The sequence below is a fragment of the Eumetopias jubatus genome, unplaced genomic scaffold (assembly GCF_037043125.1).
Source record: "Eumetopias jubatus isolate StellerSeaLion01/CBP00866 unplaced genomic scaffold, mEumJub1_p1.0 scaffold_10, whole genome shotgun sequence".
Classification (NCBI taxonomy): domain Eukaryota; kingdom Metazoa; phylum Chordata; class Mammalia; order Carnivora; family Otariidae; genus Eumetopias; species Eumetopias jubatus.
Genome location: NW_028274816.1, coordinates 23,537,405 through 23,563,778, shown reverse-complemented (window position 1 = coordinate 23,563,778; position 26,374 = coordinate 23,537,405). Strand labels below are relative to the sequence as shown.

The 26,374-nt window shown below is 33.6% G+C and overlaps 1 protein-coding gene across 6 annotated transcripts in view; it reads right to left on the bottom strand.

Moving 5' to 3' along the window:
* The window catches only part of NFAT5 (nuclear factor of activated T cells 5), a 120,530-nt gene that overhangs the window by 48,265 nt on the left and 45,891 nt on the right, over positions 1-26,374 (bottom strand). For 5 of the 6 annotated variants that reach the window (XM_028091618.2, XM_028091627.2, XM_028091654.2 and 2 more), the window contains 2 exons: positions 19,926-20,051; positions 4,354-4,912 (listed from right to left, as the gene is read on the bottom strand). In XM_028091618.2, the coding sequence (XP_027947419.1) occupies positions 4,354-4,912; positions 19,926-20,051 (685 nt within the window). Of the gene's footprint in view, positions 1-4,353; positions 4,913-5,363; positions 5,426-19,925; positions 20,052-26,374 lie in introns of all 6 variants that reach the window. The other variant, XM_088027459.1, reaches the window with a different exon arrangement.

Genomic DNA, 26,374 nt, shown 5'->3' with positions numbered 1-26,374 from the left:
GAAGCCCAAGACAGGTCTCGATCCCACGACCTTGGAATGATGACCTGGGCCAAAAGCAGACAGTTAGGTGACTGAGCCACCCAGGTGCCGCTACCCATGTACACTTTAAAATAGAGTCAGAGGGGGTCCTGGGTGACTCAGTCAGTTAAGGTTGGACTCTTGGTTTCGGCTCAGGTCATGCTCTCAGGTTCATGAGATCAGCCCTGCATGGGGCTCTGTGCTCAGCGGGGTCTGCTTGAGATTCTCTCCATCTCCCTCTGCCCCTCCCCCCTCAAATGAATAGATAAATCTTAAAAATAAAATAAAATGTCATGGCCTATATTGCTTTCTGTATGACTCACACTGAAAATACAGGAGCCAAGAGATGACTGTGGAAAAATCTCCAAAAGCAAACAGGTCCCAGGAGGAACATTATGAATTCAAACAAGGAAGAACAATGGTGGCTATGAAGCCTTAAAAATGGCCCTAAGGTTTAACCCTCCATCTCTAACCAAGTTGTTGCCTCTATTATCAATAACAAAAAGAAGAAATATTGGGGCGCCTGGGTGGCTCAGTTGTTAAGCGTCTGCCTTCAGCTCAGGTCATGATCCCAGGGTCCTGGGATTGAGCCCCGCATCGAGCTCCCTGATCATGGGGGAGCCTGTTTCTCCCTCTCCCACTCCCCCTGCTTGTGTTCCCTCTCTCGCTGCGTCCCTCTCTGTCAAAATAAATAAATGAAATCTTAAAAAAAAAAAAAGAAGGAAATATTGTTTTCTCAGTGGAACCAGGCACTGGGTTGAAGCTCATGGCTAGGAAAGGGACAGAAGAATGAAGAAGGAATGCAAAGGAATGGGCGAAGACTGACAAGGTACGTGGGAGAGTTCTGAGGGCTAGCACTGTGCTCTATCATCTTCATATTCCCTGAACCCTGCATAATTCCTGAAACCAAAGGTGCTGAGAAAATAGTCCTTGTTGAAGGCAAATAGGAAAAAGAAAGGAACAAATAAGGAAAGAAGAAAAAAAGAGCACCTATTTTAATAGTAAGATGAGAAAGACTGGATCCTAACTGGCCAAGGAACGCCATTCATGTAAGTTTGACATACGTTAAGTCAAAGATTACCTGTGTAACTCATTTAAAAGGCCCTAGAAGAATAAATTCTACGAATCAAAGAGTTGAAACTGGAATAATGGGCAACAAATCCTATTTTCCTTTTCATCTTTCTGGGCAGAAATTCAAACATTTGCTTTCAATACAATGTGCTCTCAATACATTTGCTCTTACCTATGAAAACCTACAATGGTATCATTTTTTACTTATTTTAAAACCAAAGCAAAAATATTCACTTACAGAAACTATGTAAAAACACCCCCCAAATATTCACTGAAAAGAAAATACAGCAAAATGCTAAAAGCAGTTGTACTGAGTGACTAGATTATGGGTTATTTCTTTTCTTCTATTTTTCCAAATGTTTGTAATTAATATGTATTCATTTTATAATAAGAAAAGGGAACACTTCGTTTGAAATATAAGGAAAATTTAGCATATGTCAATGAATTTGGCAAGATACAGTTTTTATATTCACTTATGCTAGCCAAGCTAATATTTATGAGGATAAACAGATGAATATGAGTTTTACTATTTCAGTAAAACCAAGTATTTCATTTGGGATGAAGGCTGCTAAGTGGTTGACAAGTATACATATTCTTAAAGAAGAAGAGTCCATGTAACTAAACGACTTCTAAAATGATACTTTTAAAGCCCTCAAAACTATCTTTATTCTCTAAAGCTTAAATGTAAAGATGGAATACATATATATATTTAGATCTTTAGACATGTAAAACAATGAAAATGTCAACTAATCCTTGGAAAAGTAGTCAATTAAATTACTAATTTTTAAGGCATGATGGCTTAAGAACAAACAAGAAAGTAGCAGTTAATTGGATGGGATTTTACTTTTAAATGAAATCTAAAAGGCAAATCCAGTTTGGCATACTCTTCAGAAGTCTTAAGATGACATTCTAATTTCTTTGGGTTACACATCCTTTTGGTTGTCTATGTCACAAAAAAATAAGTTCTACTACAAAATGCCTAAAAAGCGTTTCACATCCAGATGACATCATGTCTTAATTTCTAGAAATATCTAGAAGAGACAGAGGGCTACTGATTCTCAGGACATTTAGTTGAAGAATTTAAGAATGACATGGCTAGGAATGTTTAAATACTAAGTAGTTCCTTTTCAAATGATTCTGTTTTCTTCATAAACTCTTTTATATATAATATTTTAATTATACAAAAGTACTATTTTCATCTTGATCAATAAAACTGCTATATATAACATATTTGAGAGTATATTTCCTATAATTTAGCATTACATAAGTTGTAAATATATGGCACATTAGATCTAAGGCTATATATACCTTATCCCTTAAAAGATTTCTAAATTTCTTTCATGTTTCTAGAAACTTTCTTGTTGAAGAATATAGGACATTAGTTTGAGATCCTCTTAATAACTGCTTTGAAAAGCCTATTTTTCTATATATTTACATAAACTTTTATCCTCTCCTTGATATAGTTCTTATAAATTCAAAATGAAAACTTCTTCCATCATTTCTATTTGCTAGTGCCAAATATTTTTCCATTACCTAAGAAGCTGGACATTTCTTCTGCTGCTTGATGAGTTTCTGTTCCATGAATTATTTCATGAGAGATTTTTGTCTTGACAAATGTTATTATACTTTCCCTGGGTAACCTCAAATCATTTCTAAGATATATCTATCATACAAAAGCAGAAGCAGAAAAGATGTAGGTCAAGATATCTCTTTAATAGGAACTGCAAATCATATGTGTTGACTAACCCTATGTCAAAATTTTATTTGTTCATTTGGATCTTTAACATTTATTTCAATATCAAAATGAAAATCTCTCTTCTGGAACTTAAAAAAATTTTTTTTTTGCATTGAAGCCCAAATAAACACCCATATTTCATGACAGATACACATGAGCCTTTTACATCTGTGCAACTATGTTTCAGAGCATTATTCTACAGGTACTAGTTCTACAAATATGTTGTAGAATTGACTCTGCTAATGGCAACATTTTAGGAAAGGCTATATCTTGTTTTTTTTTTTTAAGATAATTTCCTAATCTGGACTTTCTAAAAAGAAAAAACATTTCAATGTTTACTTTTATTTAACTACATCACCCCAAAGAAGTTCTAAGTGAGAGGAGAAAAGAAAACAGTATAGAATAATTATACTTAAATGGTAGATAAATGGTAGCTATTACTTAAAAAATGTACTGACAGAATATTTAAGAACAAGTTAAATGTACATTAAAAATATTCTCTATAATATTCAACCAGATCTCTAACTTAAAAGATATGAATGATGTCATCAAGTAATAAACCAACCTAACGCTTCTCCATCATTCTCTGTAACCACCTGAAATTGTAGGAGGTTCTGGATCAACTAAAGACCATATTCTGCCTCCCAAAGAGTAATCTCTCAAAATCCACTGAGTTAAATTTTATCAAATTATGTTGAATGTACGATAGGAAAATCTAATTTAAAAAGTCTAGCAATTAAATATAATAAAAGTACTAAAGGAATTAAGAAGTTAAAAATAAGTCATAGTATTCTATACTATAGCAATAAATATTCTGTACTACAGCCACTGAAATATATTTATATGCAGATATATTTATAGTGAGTGTTGTGAACTGGCAGAGATGAATGAAAACTCAAACATGTACCATGACCTGTTCTATCACCCTTCCAATACATAAACCCAGACTCACAGGAAAAAGAATCAGTGATATATTTTTTTAAAAAATGTCAGCACAATGTATCAAAGAAAAAGCTTAAAATAGATACATGAATCTAAATGATGAGAATCAAACCATCAATTTAGTTTTTTCTTGTTTTCATCAAAAGAAAAAAGTCTAAAATCCTCAGAAATGGAAATGGGTTGAACCATATGGGGAGACAACATGAAAGAACACAAACTAGCCCTTTTCAAATGTTTTGAGTTAACTACGGTCATTACAATCTAGTTATTTCTCTGAGTAAAAATATTTTTAAATCCTTTTAAAATACAAATCCATTTGAAATTTAAGTTATTTCAAAACAGATTATTTTCTACTAATCATACTCATAATAAGATACCTATTGCTAAAATCTATTAATGTTTTTCTGTAGTGAAACTTGGTAATTTTAAGTTCGAATTTTCATGTATCTCAATGATAAAATCAGTATCTTTGCTTTATATGCACACTTGAATTGAGCAATTACAAAAACTGGGGAATGATTTATTTATTTATTTTTTGTTTTGTTTTGCACAATGGTGATAGAACTTTAAAAAATGTGAATACCAACCCATTTCCTGCTTTTGAGTTGCCTTTGTTGTCCGTGGTAAGCTGAGAAAGCACATAGTGAGGTGCTTTGGCACTGTCGGCATCAAATATATCCATATTAGATTCTTCACAATCTCGTCGTTTGACCCCCGGCCTCTGCTTTGGATTTCGTTTTCGTGATTTACGAGGTACCTCAGTGTTATCATTGTAGGAACTGGTGCTCATGTTACTGAAGTTGGAGGGGGAATCCTCCATCCACATACTGCAGCTCTGCTCTGATTCCAATCCACACCCCTCATCCTGGCAGGACATCCGACTGTTATCCAGCAAGTCCTCAGGTGGTGGTGAGATGTACAAGACTGTGTGCCTCTTCGGTGTTGATGGATGCTGCTGAACTGTGTTACTGGTTAACTGCTTTTCACTTACCCCTCTGTTACTTACCCCCAAGGCTGAGGAGCAGCTCTCCACTTGCATAGCCTTGCTGTCGGTGACTGAGGTAGAATAAATGGTAGGGCTGGAAGAGGTGGTAAAGGAGCTGCAAGCACCGCCCATGGAGGAAGAGGAGGGAGCTGAAGAAGCATCTGCGGTGTACAATTTAAGAGTAAATACACTATACATATTTTCACCTATGCTGGCTAGCAGTCCCATTGAAAATGTGATTCGTGAACTGATTGTTTTTCCCCAAAATGAATAGTTGGAATTTGGTTAAGTTTTAGAATATAAATGCTTCAAGCAATACAAGGCCTAAAAAAATGCAATTTTAAAAAATGCCCAAATAGCAATATTTTACTTGTGTTATAATTGATAGATTTTTAAAAATCTAATTTAATGTTTTAAGCTGTAAAGCAAGAATAAAGCTTTTATTGCCTCAGCTGGATGTTCTGTTGAATTTTAATCATTTAAAATAATAAAGAAAACCCCAATATGAAATATATGCTTGTGGTCCACATTCAATGCCAATTAAATAATCCATTATAGAATTTGAAAAGTGGGACTGTGCTTAGCCACAAAATATTAAAATAAGTTTCTAACCTATGAAGCAGAGAACTACAGGTCATTTTTAATGCAGACACTCCCTGCTTCAGAGGCAAATCCTGGAATAAAAATATGAGAAAATAAATGAGAAAAGAGCTGCTGATTATTCCAGATATCAATTATAAAATGAGAAATAAATAGAAAAATATATAATCAACTGAATTGGAGGCAAAATGGAACTGGTACCGTCACTATGATTGTTGTAAAATCTAGAATAAAAGTGAAAAAAGTTTGATTTGGAATATGCTGGGCTGTGGAAGATAAGGAAGTTAACCACTAAGGGTATCCAGAAGTTGGAAATGGCAGTTCAAAACCATAATCTCTAAAATAAATAAATCCATCCTTTATGGGAGAATTAATAAGTAGAGTAAGGATTGATTACTGGATGGATTTCTCTTACAAAGTACTTGATTACACACTCAGCAAGTGTTTACCACTATTGATTTCCTCTCTCTTTAAAGGGCCTGCTTGATTTTAACCATTAAGGGAATTTCTTAATATAAGTAACAGTAACTTTTATTGAGTGAAGCCTAACAGAAAAAGAGTTAAACAAGAAATTCTAGTGCTGGGGAAGCACTAAAATTAGTTTCTATAAAAAGGTCTTTTACAAAGCCATTTATTTATTATACCTAGCAAGAAAGATTTAAGTAGATCTTTTCAAAACACATGGCAACTGGCAGAACAGCTTGTTGAAAAATACTACTACTTTAAGCCTTAACAGCACAACCTCAAAGGCACACTAATAATGTTAAGGTTGGAAGTTGTCAGTTCTTAAAATTTTAGAAATACCATTTGATCTTGTATAAGACATGGAAAGGTTCATAATCATACACACATAAAACTAAAAATAGGTAACATGGGACAGAGAGCTAAAAGATATGTTTAAATCTAAAATCAGTTTTTATCTATAGCCAAGTGTGCCACTGTGTTACAGTGGTAGGATAAAATTTAAAACTGATGTGCAGTCATTGGAATTGCAACATTCTTATCAATTATAATCTAAACAGTGAATGTAAGAATGCCAGTGTTCAGATAATCAAAAGCCAAGTGCCAAAGATCTATTTTTAAATTAAAAACATGTACCAGAACACTTAAGTCATTTGAAAGAGCTAAATTCACCCATAATTTCTCACTGCTGTCAAGGCTGAAGAGCATAATAATTAATATTAACCATTAATGATGTGATCTACATAATGTCACATGGAAATATTTTTCCCAACTACCAGGAGTCGAAGAACCTAGGGCAATTAGATGATACCAGTTCCATTTTCCAGTTTGTATCTTTGTCAAATGCAGTAGCTGAAATTGGAAAATTCAGTCACTTTAAACTGCATTCCAATTTAAAGAAAAATTTATCAATTTCGTATCATGCATTAATGCAATGTTTTCTTAGTAAATAAATATTTTAAAAAGATTTGTAAAAACTACAAAATCTAGATGCTAATGTCAGTGACAGTTTAGGAGCTGATTTGTAGCCACTTTGGGTTTAAACAACAAGTTTTTTCCTTGTTTTTTGAAAAATACGATAAAAATCATTTTTAAAATAGAGAAGGCATTATGTATAACATTCCTCCATCTGTTCCAACTATTGGCAAAAGTGAAACTAAATTTGTGTGTGTGTGTATAAGCCTATGTTCTTCATCTTCAGAGAAATAAAAGTACGCAGCATGCAGGATTTGCAGTGGAACACACAAAACATGCAGCATGAATGCTGTGAACGTGTATTTCTATGAAGCGGCTTTCCCCCACCCACCTTTTTTAAATCTAAGTATCATGCACATGAGAATGCAGAATATGAACATCTCAGGGATCCCTGTCCATGACAGATGGAAAGTAGTGGTGAAAAGTAATCATGAACTCAAAAGCAAGTTATGTGATATTCATGAATTTAATATGCAAGACATAGCCTAGCATTGCTCTTAAAGGTATATATGATTTTATCTTGCAAATCTTATCAAAGCAATCATGGTTATAAAACCCAATTGATATAATCATACATAAATGTCTGTTCTGGGACAGGTATGCCAAGCTGTGATCTCATACCCTACATAAATTAAAATATTCTATACATTTTCCCTAGACACCTAACATACAATTTTTATATTTTACCTGCAGTTTCCTGGATATACTTATTAAATAAAAAAGTTCATTAGCACAAAACTATGAAATTGAAAACATAAACTCTGTCAGAAGACAGCAGTAAGCATCCTTTAATTAAAAAATATTATTACTTTTTAAAGCCTATCTCAGTTTGAGCCTAAATTACAAAAGATTCTATTCATTTTAAGACTATAACAAGTAAGACAAATTTTTAAAACTATAAAACTCTTTACAACAATATCACCGTTACGTTGATAATGACGATAAGGGTGTATAAAATCCTTCACATAAAGATGTTTTACATTTTGGTTAGCAAGACATCACCTAAGTGTAATAATAATGCCAAATGAGGTGGTGAAGTGTAGAATAAAAACTATGGGTCCTTTCTTAGATCTTTCTTAGACCCTCCCAAAACCTAACACAGTACCTTGCATGTAGTAAAAATTTAAATTTTTTATTAAATTGATTAATTGGAAGCCAATATTTGAGAACTATGTTGAATTATATTAAAGTTATATTGGCCAATATATTGGCCCATGATGAACACATCAGGTTTAAAAAAAAAAGGATTTACTACCCAAAGTGCTTAAAAATATATCTTACTGTAATAGCATTATCTGATACAGGGAAGGGTTTAGAAGTAACTTATGAGTTTAGAGATAACTATTTGCTATTTCTACAGAGTGTGCTAAAAACTTTCTTTCTTTAAACTATATATAAACCAAATTATCTACTTGTGTATTAATCCATAAATTTACTAAGAATAAAAAATCCTTAATATTATCTATTAAAAATACATTAAATTATATCAAAAACATTTTAGGTTTCTAAACACAAATTTCTCATTCCCAAGCAGTCCCAGAAAAGCACTCAAGAACATGACTGGGAATACTGTAAGTGTACTTAAAATATCTACAAAGACCTTTCAGTCACTATATAATTAAATATCAAGAAACAGCTTAATTGACTTTGTACAGAACTAAAATGCTAATGTAATCCTGCCTCATCTATATATTCTTTTTTATTTTTAAATTGTTATAAACAAAATATGCTAACTAACCCTTCCCCCCTTTTTTGGTTTTGAGTCTCTTTCTGTTAGGAATGTATAGACTATGTTTCACTGCTGCATATTAAAAGTACAAAAACTCCAAAAAAATTTTTTTAATAATTGCTTTTATTTTCTAAGCAAAGTAGTCATAATGTATTTCTATTTTATACCTTTATAACTTTATTTGTTCTTTTATTTTTTATTCAAATTCATTTACTTAACATATAATGTATTATTTGTTTCAGGGGTATAGGTCTGTGATTCATCAGTTTATTTGTTCTTTTAAATCCCTCATCAATCCTTTGCAAAGTTGTCAGTTTTTCTTAAAATTATTCTCTTACCTAAGTAACACATGAATAAATTTTTCATTTTTTTCTTTTATGAAAAAATTATCTTTGAACCTAGAAGAATTTTATTTTTCCATAAACTTTTTTGTGACTAGAGAGCACGATGAACCAAAGGGAAAACCGTTTCTACATTTACTAATGAAAATTTACAATTTTAAAAGAATACAGTAATTCTAAAATGTGTAAGTGAAAGGAAGTATTACATCTATAGTGTTCTATGTCTAAGTCTAATAATTCTATTATTAGCAGTAGCCAATTACTAGACCAAATGCCAGTAATGATGGTGAATATAAGTTGTATATTATATGCTTTTAAGAACTGATGGAATCATGAGAACAGCAGATAATGCCTACATAGGTATCCTAGAATTTCTAAGTATTATTAATTTGATGACAAAGATGAAAATGGACTTTTAAATGCTACCACATATAGACACTTGTGTAGATTTTATATACTCCTTGCTTAAACTATATTTTAAAATTAAGAACTATTATAGTTCTAGTTTTGTGAAGCAGAAATTAATTACCATTATCATTTTAGTGCTTAAAATACCATAAAAAAAAAAAAAGGATAACACTTTATATGGAACTAACTAAACTTTTTATGGAAAGCTTTGAAATTGGAAATATTCTTTAAAGTCCTCAAAAGAAACAAATACCTTTCACTAATTTAAAATATGTGACAGCAATGGCATTTAACTGAGCTTCCAAGATAAAAATGTGATCCCTAGCATTTAAATATGCACATATATTTTGTAACTTTTCAACATCAGGGCAAAATCAGTTGAGCTTCCTAACAAAGTCATTAAAAGCCATAAAATTTTGCAAGTGTGCTTAAGTGAACCAATAGTGGAACGGAGAAGGAGTAAACCATTGACTGTTCAGAAAATAATCTTAAAAAACAATCCAGACATTTGGAAACATTTCTGGTCTAAAACACTTATTGTTCAAACTTAGTTATCCTTTTTAAGTATTTCATTTTCTTTCTGGTAACAATGACTTCAAATCTAAACATCTTGCCTGATAAAAGTCACCAGATACAAGGATATAATTTTAGATCAAAGGAGAAAGATATTGAGAGAAAAAAATTATAAGGCCAACATTCATGTTGCTAAGTGATTGAAAAATCTAGAATACACAAAGTGGCTGCAAACCTGCTTTGTCAACACCTTACATGCCAACCTTCGTTTTCTACTTTTCTTCTTCTTCTTCTTATAGTATTAATGTAAAGTTTAAAACTTTACAAAAAGTTTTTAGTTTCAATCAGTATCAATCCACTATTTAGAAACAAAAAAAGAAAGGAAGGAAGGAAGAAAGAAAGAAAGAAAAAAAGACTTATGAAGAAGTCTGAAAACGAGACCGACCTATACCCTGGGTGAGATTGGATGGGTTAAGTGTCTCTGGCACTATTTGTCTTCACTATTGACAGACACTGTCACACAACCCACCACACGATGCCTGTCTCTGAATGGCGAAGCTAGAATGCAAGTTAAGTGTATTAATAGAAAAAACAACTAGCATCCCAGCATATAAAATAAGCAATCCAGATTACTTTACCAAAAACAAAAACAAAAAACAAAATTGTAGGGTTGATCATTTAATTTACATGTTTAACAATTTCAATTTCCATTTGTACTTTTCCCACCCAACATAAGCTTACATGCCACAATAAGCAATGTTTTAAAACAAACTTAAAAAAAATTAAATTATCAACATCCAAATAAATGCATGTGGAAAAATTTCTTATCCAAAATTTTTGTTAACTCATATTCACCAATGTGTTCTCCTGTATACTAATGCAATCTAATCCATAAGCCAGAATGCCCTCTCTCAGGTGTTTTTAGGTTGTGCCTTTACCCAAATTCCTTTAAAGAGTAGAAGAGAATATGCTCTGATCAAAACACTCAAGCAGAAAGAAATATCTGTATTTTGTTTTATTTTTTTCAAGATTTTATTTATTGGAAAGAGAGAGGGAGAGAGAGAGCAATCTAGTGCAAGAGAGCATGAGCAGCGGGGAGGGGCAGAGGAAGAAGCTGACTCTGCTGAGCAGGGAGGCCTACTCAGGGCTCAATCCCAGAACCCTGGGATCATGACCTGTGCCCAAGGGAGCTGCTTAACTGACTGAGCCACCCAGGTGCCCCAGAAATTTCTGTATTTTAACAGCAAAAGAATCTTTTCATTTCTCAGGCCAACTTCCACATACGTCCTCATACCCCTGAAAAAAAGTTAACAATTTTCACTTTTAAATTAGATATGCTATTGTACATAAAACATCTGATCCTAGAGGCTCTATTTTAAAAAATAATTAGCACTGTTGTTGAAGCTGAAAGACTTGTTACTGATTTATTGGAAACCATCTTTTTCTTCCCCAGTCCATCAAATTGCCAATCAGCGTTCTAATACTACACAATAATTATTCTCCCATTTTTAATCTAAATTCTCCTAAAATAATTATTTTTACCTTGTCAGAGTACGTGGAGGGGAAGAAGGAAAGGGAGAGAGATAATCTTAAGCAGGCTCCATGCCCAGCACAGAGCCTGATGCAGGGCTCAATCTCACTACCCTGAGATCATGACCTGAGCCAAAATCAAGAGTCAGATGCTTAACCGAATGAGCCACCCAGGTGCCCCTATTCACAGGATGTTTATTAAAGAATGTTAACTGAAAAATAAAATGCTCACAAAATTTATAAGTGTCCTGACATTTATAGCAATGCTTTAAACATATCTTTTGTCTTATTCAATCCTAAGTATCTAAGCACAGTGTAAAATATGTACTAGGTATATATTATGCAATTTGGTTTTTAAATCCTTTCCTGTTGGAAAAGAAAGATGCTTTCTAACATCCAGTGATTTAAGTACTACTGGATAGCATCACTGGTCAATACTGGGTGAAGGGACTAAAGCCCAGAAAGAATCCTTTACCTCAAAGCAATTAAAGATAAAAGGGAATAATTATACTAGCCGATAACTATATTTATTACATTGTCAAAGACCCCAAGAAGTACAGGCTGAAGGAAAAAAAAAAGACAATTATTCAACTATTTTACTACTTGAAAGGGAACATTACGTTAAGACAAAAACAGAGATTATCACTATATTTTTTTTTAAAGATTTTTTATTTATTCATTTGAGACACAGAGATACAGAGAGAGAAAGCATGAGCAGGGAGAGAGGCAGAGGGAGAAGCAGGCTCCTCACTGAGCCAGGAGCCCAATGTGGGGCTTGATTCCATGACCCTGGGATCATGACCTGAGCCGAAGGCAGACGCTTAACCATCTGAGCCACCAGGCGCCCCAGATTATCACTATATTAACTTAGATAAGAATTAGAGAAAAACAGTTCTGAACAATGCTATATGAAGGTCACCTCAATGCTTTATCATGCAATATATTTTAATATATTTAGATTAAATAATAAAGGTACTCCTGTCAACTCTAGTCCAATGTCTTCACATTTTTTTAGAGGAGACCAAAAAAGGGGAAAGAAAATACTATTTGTATCATTAAAATCTTGTTATTTAATTACTTGGGTTTTACACCTGGGTCTGGATTAGAGTGGATATTAGATCCAACTGTAGACAAAACAGTGTCTAAGAAAAAAAACAGAAGGTAGGTCATATATTGCTTTCCCAGGAGTTTTGATACCTAATCGTGCAAATGTATCACTTCATTAAAAAAAAAAAAAGTGGGAAGAGAATTCTAGGAACTAGAACTCTTTAATAGTCACCTTTTAGAATCATCCCTTTGGGAAATGTCTATTCTCCCCATGACTCATCATCTTCTATCAATGTCTCTTTTATATACAAGGGCTCCTATTAAGAGTGTGTCAACATGAAAGAATAAGTCAGAATCTAAATACAATGGCCCATGTGCAGCTCTATCTTGGCTGACAGGCAAAATTTCAAAGGTAAAAAACAGACTGGGTGGGAATGGAAAGAGAAGCAAAATAGTAAGGTTAAAAAGTTTATTTTTATAAAAATAAGACCAACTTTTTAAAAACTTACAAATGAAAGGAGAAACTCATGTGGGAGGAAAGTCAATGTTTACTGAATGATCACTAATTGTCAGGTAATGTTAAGTATTTTACATATCTATCTTTATAATAACCTTAAGAAAAAGTTGGTATTAGTGTCTAGTAACAGGGGTAATATTATACATTTATTTAACCTCCACAAAACTCTATCTATATGATAGAAATGATATGACAGCAATCAGATTCAAGTTAGATCCTTATGATACCAAAACCCATACTAATTTTATTATATTTTATATGTGGGAAAAATAAATAGAAATAAAACTATAATACGTGTGTGTGTATTATATCTAGATTATGCCCGTACAGGCCTGGCACTTTGAGGTGCTTTCTCAGTTATTTTCTTTTTTTTTTTTAAATTTTTTTAAAAGATTTTATTTATTCATGAGAGACAGACAGAGAGAGAGAGAGAGAGAGAGAGGCAGAGGGAGAAGCGGGCTCCCAAGGAGCAGGGAGCCCGATGCGGGACTCGATCCCAGGACCCTGGGATAATGACCTGAGCCGAAGGCAGATGCTTAACCATCTGAGCCACCCCAGGCGCCCTCTCAGTTATTTTCTATTTAATTTCATCGTCAATAACACCTTTTCATGAAGGAAGGACACACGGGAAATGAATTTTACCTCAGTGGGCTAAATAAATACTACTGATGGACATCTACTTGCATTTATTGATGAAAAGGTAATGTACCCTCACTTATGCCAAAAATAAATTCATCATGTATCTAATATATCTCATGTCTTTATTACTTTTTAAAAGCACAGTTCATTTAATATTTTGACTTATTTTAATCATCTGCCACATGGTATTTTTAAAATTATGAAATATTTAAAATGAACACCCATGTTTCCTCTGCTCATATTTTAACAAATGCTAACATTTTACTACATATGATTTTATTTTTTATTTATTTATTATAGATTTTATTTATTTGACAGAGAGAGACACAGCGAGAGAGGGAACACAAGCAGGGGGAGGGGGAGAGGGAGAAGCAGGCTTCCCGCCGAGCAGGGAGCCCGATGTGGGGCTCGATCCCAGGACCCTGGGATCATGACCTGAGCCGAAGGCAGACGCTTAACGACTGAGCCACCCAGGCGCCCTGATTTTATTTTATTTTTTAAGATTTTATTTATTTGACAGAGTGAGAAAGCACAAGCAGGGGGGAACAGCAGAGGGAAAGGGAGAAGCAGGCTCCCTGCTGAGCAGGGGCTCAATCCTAGGACCCTGGGATCAGGACCTGAGTTGAGGACAGAAGCTTAACCTTAACCAAATGAGCCACCCAGGCACCCCTATACAACTAATTATTATAAAATAATTACTTACGGCGATTGGTATGGCAACACCTTTTACTTATGATATTATCAATCTTATTGGTGATACAAGAAAGTAAGACCACTTCTGTCCATTAATTAATTAATTAATTTTTTAAAAAAGATTTTATTTATTTATTTGACAGAGAGAGACACAGCGAGAGAGGGAACACAAGCAGGGGGAGTGGGAGAGGGAGAGGCAGGCTCCCGGCTAAGCCGGGAGCCTGATGCGGGGCTCGATCCCGGGACCCTGAGATCATGACCTGAGCCGAAGGCAGACGCTTAACGACTGAGCCACCCAGGTGTCCCTGTCCATTAATTTATTAATGTGAAATTGTACAAAATATATAAAAATAGAAACTATTTTATGCATGTATTTTGGCTATTGAAGGTTGAGAATCAGTGAGCAGTTTTAAAATGCTAATTTACAGGCTCAGCTAATATAAAAATGTGCTTTTTCCATCAGAAACAGAATAAATCACAATATTTATAAAGTTGTTGCTAAAAATTATCAAGAGGACAATAGAAAGTAAATATTTAAGGAATAAATCAACAACAGGCATGTGTACTTTTTGTCAATGATAATTTATAATACAGGTACTGAATTCTTACTTGTTTGTTTTTTAAGATTTTATTTATTTATTTCACAGAGAAAGACACAGAGGGAGAGGGAACACAAGTGGGGGGAGCGGAAGGAGAGGGAGAAGGCTTACCGCTGAGCAAGGAGCCCGATGCGGGGCTCGATCCCAGGACCCTGGGATCATGACCTGAGCCAAAGACTGAGCCACCCAGGCTCCCTAAGCTCTTACTTGTTTCTGAATTAATCATTATGTCCCAAATTTGCTTATGCTTTTTATTTTAATAATGCAGATGTTAACATAAATCTATATATACATACATACATATTTCTATATGTTTAATGTATATACATTTAGATTTACAATACAATTTCAGTAAAAAGACGGAATGAGGAGTAGAGTTTTTAAACCTATTTGCAACATTTTTGTAACTAGAATCTGACTTCCTTCTGGAAGTGGTCCAGTTTTCTAGAAAAAGTAGAAATGGCCATATGGAATAAAAAAGATCAACTCACAACATCAATACATAGGTCACAGAGGTGAATCACCCTTCCTGCTAATGAGCTTTGGGTTTAAATTTTAGGAATACTATACTACATAAATGGCCAAAATTCTGAAATATGTTCACCTCATTAACTTAGGACAGCAATCAAAGGCAAATTTGCTCCTCAAAATTTATTCAACTCAAGAAAATACAAATTACATATCTGTAAATACTTTCTAACACTAGTAAATAAATTATAATAAATTCAATGGACTATGTAATTCTGTTGCTGTGAATCACTGTTATTAAAACTTAATGTTCTCCTAGAAATCTATTCCAATTTCATAGACCCTGAAACTTGCAAAATTAAAGGGGTATATGGCTTTTCCAAGTCAATATCCTACACAATGCTTAGTCCAGGAACTACTGTTTTCTAAGTGAAATAGTAGCACACAATTCCCTGAGGACAATGACAAGAAGAAAAGAACTTGGACCCCAGCAGGAAAGAAGAGAGGTATCTTGTGCCTGAAAGAATTGAGATATGATGATATGCAAACTGTCTAGCACAATTTCTATTACACAGCCGGAACTCAAAAATGGTAACTTACATTTTCTTCAACTCATTTTTTGTACTGTTCTGTTGTTATGGATGGTTTAGAAATTCCTATAATTTTATTAGATGATTAAGATGTCTACAACACATTAAAGCATAGCTGTTCTCTGATAACAGGACATTAATTTAGCTCTCTAGCGTCCTCTTCTCCAATATAAATAGCACTCAATTAAGTTCTTTCAGTATAGAAAATACCTGTTAGGTACTTGCGATTTATTAACTGCTGTGGCATAAAATTCAAAGCACTATTGAGTAAGTCTCTCTCTTCCAACAGAAAAGTTTATTATATGGATCATTTCATGTAAAGTTATTAACTAAAATTACAGCCTTTAAAAACCTCCAGTGATCTAACTAGTGGAGATACTCAACAGGTATTTCTATTATACATGCTAAATCTGTGTGTACACCTATACATGTTAAAAAGCGCTACAAAGTGTCAGTATCCTGAGACTGTATTACTTCTTAAAAAAGTATTAATATATAATTACTGAAAGTAAAACAGCAATTTTATGAAAACAACTAACAAAAGAATCACTAACTAGTTATTCTTAAGATTCTCTGGCTGAATTATAAAACTTATCGTTTGTTTAGTTCACTGTTTATCTCAAGAATTAGAATAAAAATTTTAAAGAAACTTGAAACAGTTACCTTAGCAAAGTCATATTTTGAAACAAACTAATAAACATAATGCCATATCCCAAAATGAAGACAGAGTCTAGGATAGAATAAGAAAATGAACTGATTTCTTAAAATGAAGATTAAAATTTATTGTTCACTTCTGTGAAAGACTTCCTATTTTAATTAAATGAAGCAAATCTAGGATTAAAAACTATAAACATATAAGATTTTAAAAAATACTTGATTGGTATATGAGTTATTTATCAATAAAGCTGTTATTTAAGAAAAATGTCTGCCATATCTCTTCGCAAAAACTCCCCAAACTCTGGTGTAACTGTGTTAGTTCTTCTAAATAATACTTGCATTTTAGCTCTTTATAACCTATACTATAGGATTCCCCCCTAAAAAAAACAAACAAAAAGAATTCTTTCACAGTATGCATTTCCTGAGCAACTCCTTATTTTGCCAAAAATGCCATCAATTCATTTGGATAACTTCCGTGTGTTAGGAAAATGGCCCCTGTCTTAACTACTGAGAACCTACAATACTGTTCAGAAAGTCTGTATTTCTGAAACTTATTCATTCACATATTGAACCTCAAATTCTTAACTACCTTTCCAGTCGGACAAAAGCAAAGGTCTGCAAAAAATGAGAAGGAGTACAAATTTCAGACTGGTGATTCTGAACTATATCTCCCAGCTTTTGACACTTGGCCCACGGAGAGGGGAGGAGTTGTATAGAAGTAAGCCCTCTTTCTCCCAGCCCCAAACCTGGAACTTACCCGATAAAAAGATGTTATATAAAAGTGTGAATAGTACAGAGGCAGAAAAAGGCTTGAGAGATATTCTTTTATCCAATATTCTGGATTGTGGATTAGCAGCATCACGTTTACGCATTCCCTCAGTAATATGTAAAGGGAAAAAAATCTAGATTGGCGAATCTGAGAAACACATTTTAAATAATTAAGTAATAAAGAATGTACATGAACACCTATATGCCCAGCCTCTAAATTTTAAAATTTAAATTGATTTAGAACTTGTGAAACACAAACCTTTATAGCAGAACTAGAAGTCTGTTCCCACCAGGCCCTCATACCTGATAGCAGCCAATCCGGCTCCTTCAAAACTCTGAAGAATTAACTACATCAAGAGTCATCATTTTTATACATTTCATATTTAAACAGCAAATGTATAGATTAAAAATAAAATTCACAGAAGTCTAAATTAATGTGCCTTTCCCTAGACATCAAGTCTTTTGGCCAGGAAACACTGAATAACTGTTAATTTACTTCAAATCCTTCTCTTCGACAGTTATGTCACTAAAGATACTCATATGTCAAATAAAAAAGCAACTCCATATTGATACCTACTAACTGATTTCCCTACAGTAATTATTCTGTAATTTAAACTCTCTTACCTATAATGTTACAAGACAAAGTCTATTCTACTAATAAGAAAGAATCCTAGAATAAGATTATATTGGTTACTAAAAGTAAATTTATGTAAAAAAAATTACAATGACTTGGTTTTAGATCATAGAAACTTTCTATATGTGAATAAGAAAGCTGTTAATGTTACCTCCTTACTCTCTTCACCTTCTTTGGAATTTCAATAACTTCTTGATCTAATAAGAATTTATTACTTCAGAATACTTCCTTTGGTTAATTCTCTTATTTTCATGATTTTCAACTCATGTCTTTCAATCTAATTTATCTGGAGAGGATTTTCTCAAATAAGGAGAGGGAAGGAGGGAGGATCAACATTCTATTAGTGACTCAAATTCAAGAACCTTCAATATCTATATATAAAAAAACTTGAAATTGAGTTTGGTATTACTTAAGAGGAAGTGTTCTTTTCCAAACCTAGCTGACATTTTTTCAGCTTTTAAAAGGAACTGGATCTACTGTCAACAGATGTTAAAAAGCACAGAAGAAACAGACTTTTAGTTCTATATAGAGTCAACAAGTCTATAAAAAATAATCTCAAAAGATACAAAAGAAATCAGTTAGTCAATTTCTACTTGTGGATTTAAAGTGAAATATTTCATTAAAAATATTTTTTTTCATATTTTATCATCTGATACAATTTTTAAGCAATATTAAAAATTTTAAATTCCAGAAAAAATATTCAGGGACATTTTAGAACCCATTGGATATAAAGTAAAACCAGGTCATCTTACCAATTTGATTACTAAAAAGATCACAGTTAAATCCACAGAATCTGTTAGAAAATGTCTGGCAACACATGAACAGTGAGCAGGGCTGATAAGTTTCTTTGTTCTGTTTAAAGTTTTCCTGCCCTCAATCAGGAAGGCTGCACGCTGCAGTATACAGCTCAGGGAAAAGATTCGTACACAAGATTAACGGTACATTGGTTAATGCATACAAGAAAAATATATGAAGTTCCTTTACAGTACCAAATCCTTATTTAAACCACAACCTTCCACTTCACTGTTCTTTTTGAAATGAAATGAATTTACTGAAAACAATGCTGTGATGGATTTAAGTACCATTTAAAAGATGAGAGGTATCATTGGATAAGAAACCTCTATTTAGAAGGATAAAACATCAGAGCGTGTGTGTGTGTGTGTGTGTGTGTGTGTGTGTGTACATACATATATACATAACTTTTCACCTTTTTTTAAACCGAACACACTTAGCAGTGTATAAAACCCAACTAAAAAAAGAAATACAGTTGGGCAATCTAATATTATTGAAAGCACTCACTAATTTATCAATAACTAAGACTTTTTTCTATTAGCTTATCCATCAATCTTTTATTCTGGTTCATTAAAAAATGGAACCAATTTTATATAAAGTGTATGATTTGAGAGCAGAATAAAAATAAATTTGATAAATTTCAAACATTACTTTCCATACTTTTTCATTGATATTACAAAATGCTTTCACATAAATATTACATTCAAATCTTCCATTACTTTAAATTTAAAAGAAGTCTAAAGTCACATGTTTTTAAATGTAGGGAAAAGGTTATAATAAACATGCTACAAACAGAAAAGAGACTTGAGTGCTTGAGTTCTTTTTCAGATTATACAAAATATTTTTCTCTTTCAGTAAATTTTAAAAAAGAATTGTTAAATAGAGACTCGAATGTAATTTTCTATCCATAGCCTGGTATGTAACTTTTTTATGTGCAGTCAACAAAAGAGCTTCAAGCTTGTTTTCACATCTGAAGATAAGCTCCTAGAAAAGAAATGGCACTAACAGATGTGCCAATGTGAAATTTTAAGAAATAAGAATTATATCAAGAAATGTATACTGAAATATTTTAAGGTTAAAAGTATTTATTTTTAAACCTCTTAAAACAAACCCTCAAATCACACTCTTTTTTGATATGAACTTTGCCAGCACTGTTCATGTTGGCCAGATAATACACTAGTTTTCTTTAATAAAATAAAATGAAATGCATACCAGCAGCAACTACAGCTGGAGGAGGCGAGCCTGCCTCACCACCACTTGTCTGACTCATTGATGCTACAGACGTTTCTCTAGATGGAGGTAACTGTAACTCCTTTGGGAGAAGATCATAGACAGATTCTGTAGAAGGAAGGAGAAAAAAATTTTAAGAGAGTGAAAGTCAATAGCCTAATACATGAACATGTATTAATATATGAAATTAATATGTCTTTTTACTCAGGAGGAGAACTATATTATTCACATACACAAAAAAACTTCCATATAATTACTGTTGTAAAGAATTATTAGCAAATATTTTTTTATTATGCAATTTTACTGAAGAATGAATTTCCATTAGTTCTGTCCCCTGTTTTCTTCTTGGCTTTTTTCTTTATATTTAAGATGCTCTCTAAAGTTATTAAATTTTAGAACTGGATAAACTCAGACAAAATATAAGAAACATCAAATAAGCCAAAATGGTCCAATATCTTCCTCTATAATAATAAGAGTGTAACTTACCATACTCTTACCAGCTTTAAAATGGCTTCTCCAATGAGACCATTAGTCTAGCCTTGCTCTTCTACCCAGCACCGTATAGCAAATATTTTAATTCTCTATCATAACGCATTTTTTCCCTCCCAAAAAAAGCTAAACAAGGAATGTCATAGCTCAAGGAAATATTGTACTCTTTATTCTGAGCTATCTCCAAACTCTAGAAAGGCACAAGTTTGGATACTCTTTTTTTTAAAAAAAAGATTTTATTTATTTGACAGAGAGAGAGAGACAGCAAGAGAGGGAACACAAACAGGGCGAGTGGGAGAGGGAGAAGCAGGCTTCCTGCTGAGCAGGGAGCCCGATGTGGGGCTCGATCCCAGGACCCTGGGCTCGTGACTTGAGCTGAAGGCAGATGCTTAACCGACTAAGCCACCCACGCATCCCTATCTTTTTTTTATTATGTTCATATATCTTTTTTTTTTAAAGATTTTATTTATTTAATTGACAGAGAGAGAGAGAGAGAGAGAGAGCGCACGAGAGGGTACACAAGCAGGGGGAGTGGGAGAGGGAGAAGCAGGCTTCCCGCAGAGCAGGGAGCCCGATGCGTGGCTCGATCACCGGACCCTGGGATCATGACCTGAGCTGAAGGCAGTCACCCAACCAACTGAGCCACCCAGGCGCCCCATATGTTCATATATCTTTTTAATGTACTTTATAATCACTGTCCATAAAATTACGTTTATATCTACTATTTAAAAAATTTTTTTGTATTTATTATTCTATGGTTTTGGGCACAAATAATTCTCAGAATATCTGGTAAAGGTAATAGAATCAATGTTAGAAGGAACTTTAAACAACCACTTAGAATCATATGCCCATTTTCAAAAAGAACTGAGACACAGGGTTTAAGGGACTTGCCCAGTATTCCAAGAAAGCCAACATTCCAACAAATAAAAAAGAGTATTAATCATTTGCATGAGGGATTAAAAAACAAAGGCAGCACTCTAAGACATTTTATCCTTGATAACAAACAATACTTTTAGTAACTGATCACTGAATACATAAATACTTTGATCCTTCCAGTTAATCTTTGAATTATGTACACCAACTTTGACATGGATAGGGATAAGGAAGAATGTCCTGAAGGAAAGCTAAAACTATAAGTTTTACTATTAAATGATCTTCACTCACAGCACAGAATCAACTGAAAATTGTCTTTTGAAAAACTCTATTACTAATACTTAGAGAACCTAATTAAAACAGAAATGCCAGTATCATCAAATATTGATTTTAAAACAATGTTTCTCAATACATGCTGAAAACAAGACTTCTTTAAACATAAGAGAAGCATACTCAAGTCTTTTTTTTTGTCCAAACCAAAAGGAAATATGAAAATAAAAATAGTGTAGATGAAAAGAGAAAGGATCTACCAAAATATATCCATCAAGGAAAAAAAAAAGTCCTAGTAATAGTCCATCACTAACAGCACTTCACTAATTGGAACTATTTCTCCACTTCTTTAATTATTAAAATAAATAAATCAAAACAAATCAAACCTGTCTGGGCTGAAACACTCTACCTTTCCCAAAGAAGTGTATAAAATTGAATCTGTATTAGAGGTATAAAAGCAATGTTAATAAAAATACAGTGGAAAGTAAAAAAAAAAAAAAAGAAAGCAACTAAATATAGAACTTATTATATCTTAGTCCTCCACACAGCCTACCCCCCAAAACAAACAAAGTAACATGCAAGGTGAAGAAGAAGGTGTAGGAAGCATGGACTCATTCCTTCATCAAAGGTATTTTCTGATTAACTGACTGAAGTGTTTGGAAATTAAAGAAGTCAGCGTTTTATCATATCTACCCAAGGGAAGAAGCAGTTAATACAGTCATTACCACCATAGGTTCTGATTTTAGACATAACTGGGTTGGCTCTGCTACTTCAAACAATCTCTGTAAGACTTAAATCCTCATTTAAAATTTTTCTTTTATTCCATTATCTTTTTTTTTTAAGATTTATTTATTTATTTTACAGAGAGAGACACAGCGAGAGAGGGAACACAAGAAGGGGGAGTGGGAGAGGGAGAAGCAGGCTTCCCACAGGGCAGGGAGCCCGACGCGGGGCTCGATCCCAGGACCCTGGGATCATGACCTGAGCCGAAGGCAGTCGCTCAACCAACTGAGCCCCCCAGGTGCCCCCTCTTTTGCCCCATGACCTTGAAGAAACTCTCCCCGAGCTATAATTGTATAACCCAACCACATATACTGGCCTTACTCTTAAATCTGCTTCCCATAAGACATAAACAGATTAAAGGAATATAAATTATGCTGTTAATACTATTGTCATTTACTCCTAAATTCAATCCAAATTACATTTACAATATCCACTACCCAATGAAAGAGCTCCTGAATAAGACCATAGGTATTTTAAAATCCATGAAATTGAAAAATAGTCCTAAGTTGGTACTAACCACCTCATGTTAAGACATCATATCTATTTTTCTTGTGTTATTTTTTAAACTAGTTTGATAAGGAAGGAATGAATTTCTAGGTTTATAAACACAGAATATGAAGAAAGAGAACAGGAAATCCATAATGGAAAGGCAGTTTCTTGGGGAAAGACTTTGTTAGAATACAAAAGTAAAATCACTTCTAGATTTTTTTTAACAGAAGAAAGTGAAAATGGACACAAGTTTTCTTTTTGGGATGGTAAAAATGTTCTAAAATTGAATTATGGTAATGGTTACACAACTGTAAATAAACTAACCACTACTGAATTTGTATACTTTAAATGGGTGAATTTTATGATATGTAAAGTATACATCAGTAAAGCTGTTTTCAAAGCAAGCAAGCGGAATAGAACAAGCACAAGTGAAATTGCACAGGAGCAAGGTACGTCTCTCACTGTTCCTAATAAACCTCTGGATAAAAATATCTCTTCACATAGCTTCTATCTGTGAAAAGTGAAATTATGAAGGCCAAACTGCACACTAATCTAATTTGCCTTTTTTAAGGCTCTTCTATTAGAGGATCAGGAAAATGCCACAGGTATAGTTATCCTAAATTCGATAAAATATCTGAGGAAAATGTTAAAAACTTCTCATAACCACGATGAAGAAATGTAGAAAGAATATGTATATATAAAGATTTTATTTATTTATTTGACAGAGAGAGACACAGTGAAAGAGGGAATACAAGCAGGGGGAGTGGGAGAGAGAGAAGCAGGCTTCCTGCAGAGCAGGGAGCCTGATGTGGGGCTCGATCCCAGGACCCTGGGATCATGACCTGAGCCGAAGGCAGACACTTAACAACTGAGCCACCCAGGAGCCCTTAAGAGGAATATATTGCGTGTCATGATTCATCACAGATCATGCAATGCTGGAATATCTGCCCAGAGGAATAAAGTGAAATTTAGTTAGGACTAATTTAACAGCTGGTAAAAATTGTTCTTGTACAATGTACTGAAAGGCACTTTTTTTTTAATTGAGAAATAATTTTACTTTTGTTTTTTCTTTTTATTATTTTAAATAGGCTCCACACTGGGTGTGGAGCCCAATGTGGGGCTCGAACTCACAACCATGAGATCAAGACCTGAACTGAGATCAAGATTTGGACGCTCAACCCATTGAGCCACCCAGACTCCCCTTTATTTTAAGTAAGGTCTATGCCCAACATGGGGCTTGAACTCACAACCCCAAGATCAAGAGTCGCATGCTCCACCAACTAAGCCAGCCAGGCACTGATTTCTAAGAAATTCTTTCCCTGGTCGGCCAGGATTGAAGTGACTATTGTCTTACCTATTTTTTCTATTAATGTTGCTAATAATTTATACAGTAATGTTTAATCAACTCACTAATGGTTTACTATGAATTTTAGTTGGCCAAAATCCCATGTAAGTGCACTGCTTAAATATCCCTGTCATAGAATTAGGGCAGGTGTAAAATAACTTCATAAATAAATAAATAACTTTGTTATTTGTACCAAATAACTTTGTTAATAGAAATTATTAACATAAGTATATGAAAAACGAAATTAGGCAGAAAAAGAAACAAGCTCCCAAGATCAAGAATTTGTCTTATGTTGGCGCAATACTGTAGAGTCTAGGGCCATTAGAGGGAAGGAAGAAATGGAGGAATTAAATTATTTTCAGATTCTGAAAGCAAACCAATGCTTCCCAGTGTTGGGTGGGAAGGTGAACAATGTAAAAAATGGGCTAACTGGCTGGTTTGTTTGCTTGGTCATTCAGTAAACTCTAATTGATCCACTTATGTCACTAATTATTTTCTGGGTCAATTTGATCTTTTATTCTTCAACACTGGCTATGAGTTGTTTCACTATACTGCATCAAACTCAAAGTAGACAGAAATGCTATCCTGAGGGCACAATGCAGTGAAAGAGAAGAGAAAAGTTGGTAACTTAATAATGCAGCTTTTTTTTTTTCATTTTCTCAATTGGCAATGTTCCCTAACCTCTGATAATCCAAATCCTATTCTCTACTGCTTCATTCTGCAAGTTGCTCAGTCTCAGGAAAAGGTGAAAAGACTTCAAATCCCCATACTCTCTCACTTTCCCCTGAAAGTGTCCAGGGAGATAAAACACAGGAAACAGCTAAGAAAAGGCATGCTTTTCTTGTTCTCTCTCAGCAAAACATTAATAATACAACTATCATTTGTTAAGCTTTTGGGGATGGTTCAGGCACTATGCAAAGCTCATTATATACATTTTTAACTTAATTTCAAAACAATAATTAAAATAAAAACAATTTTAACTGAATTTCAAAACCTTTATTGGTTTTACCAATAAAGACTTTGAACACTGTGCAAGAGCAAAAAATGAAAAACATATGTGATACAACAAAAGAAAGGAATGATAAATATAAAGTTTATTAGGACAATGGTTTCCTTTGATGGGGAGAAAGAGACAGGACAAAGGAGGAACAGAAATAAGTTGGGCTGGACAGTGGGCTCACAGATGTTCTTTTATGAAAATATATAAGAAATCAGTAAATACAAAAAAATTAGATTATGCATGGATAGTGTATAGCCTCACAGAGTTGTTATAAGATGACTTGCTAAAAAGAACTCTGCAACTTAATCATTCTTTTGTTGGAATCTGTATCCTTACCTCACCCTTCTTGACCTGATAGCTAGCATTCAATGTTTAACTGCCTTAGGGTCAGAAAGTAAAGACCAAAGTTGTCAGAGAGCCCATGTTATGACTTTTCTGAAGACTTTCTTACTTACAGGTAACAAAATAAATAAAAGTTGTACACAACTAATACTACAGAGTTAACTGCATGCAGAGATGAATGATAAAAAGACGGGGTGGGGGAGAAGCTCTGGAAATAAATTGCTTCTGTTTAACTATCAAGCAAGCAGCCATAAAGAGAAGTATCTGTGGTAAAAAGGACGTTACTTTGTTCTGGGAATGTTTTAAAATTTAACAAAAAGTAAACTAATGATACAGCACAGATATTAGTTATTCAAATAATGAATGCTCCCTGATATCAGATGCAAATACTATAATACTGAAAAATCCATTTACAAACATTTGTACCTTATTTAAAAAATGGGGTTTTACTTATTTTTTTACAGTCTAAATATGAAGCTAGCATAGCACCTTGGAATTAAAAGACTTTCAAAAAGTCCTTGCAAATGGTTTGGGAACTAATTGCCTTACCATTCCATCTCTCTATGAATTATCTCAATAAGCCAGTGAATCCCATGGTTATGGTTTCATGTCAGACATTCTAAAACAAAATGCCTGGCACATCCACTGTGCCAACATAGTTCTGCATTGAAGAGAGACAGCATTCATTCTGTTAAAAACACTTCAGGCTTGACAGTCATCATACTTGGCATCTCCACTGGAAAAATGTACTGGCTGCAGGTCTACTGAATATTTGGTTTCTAAAAGATTATGAAGTCCAAGAATAACTAGTAGGTGATGCTCTTTTTAACGAACTTTTCT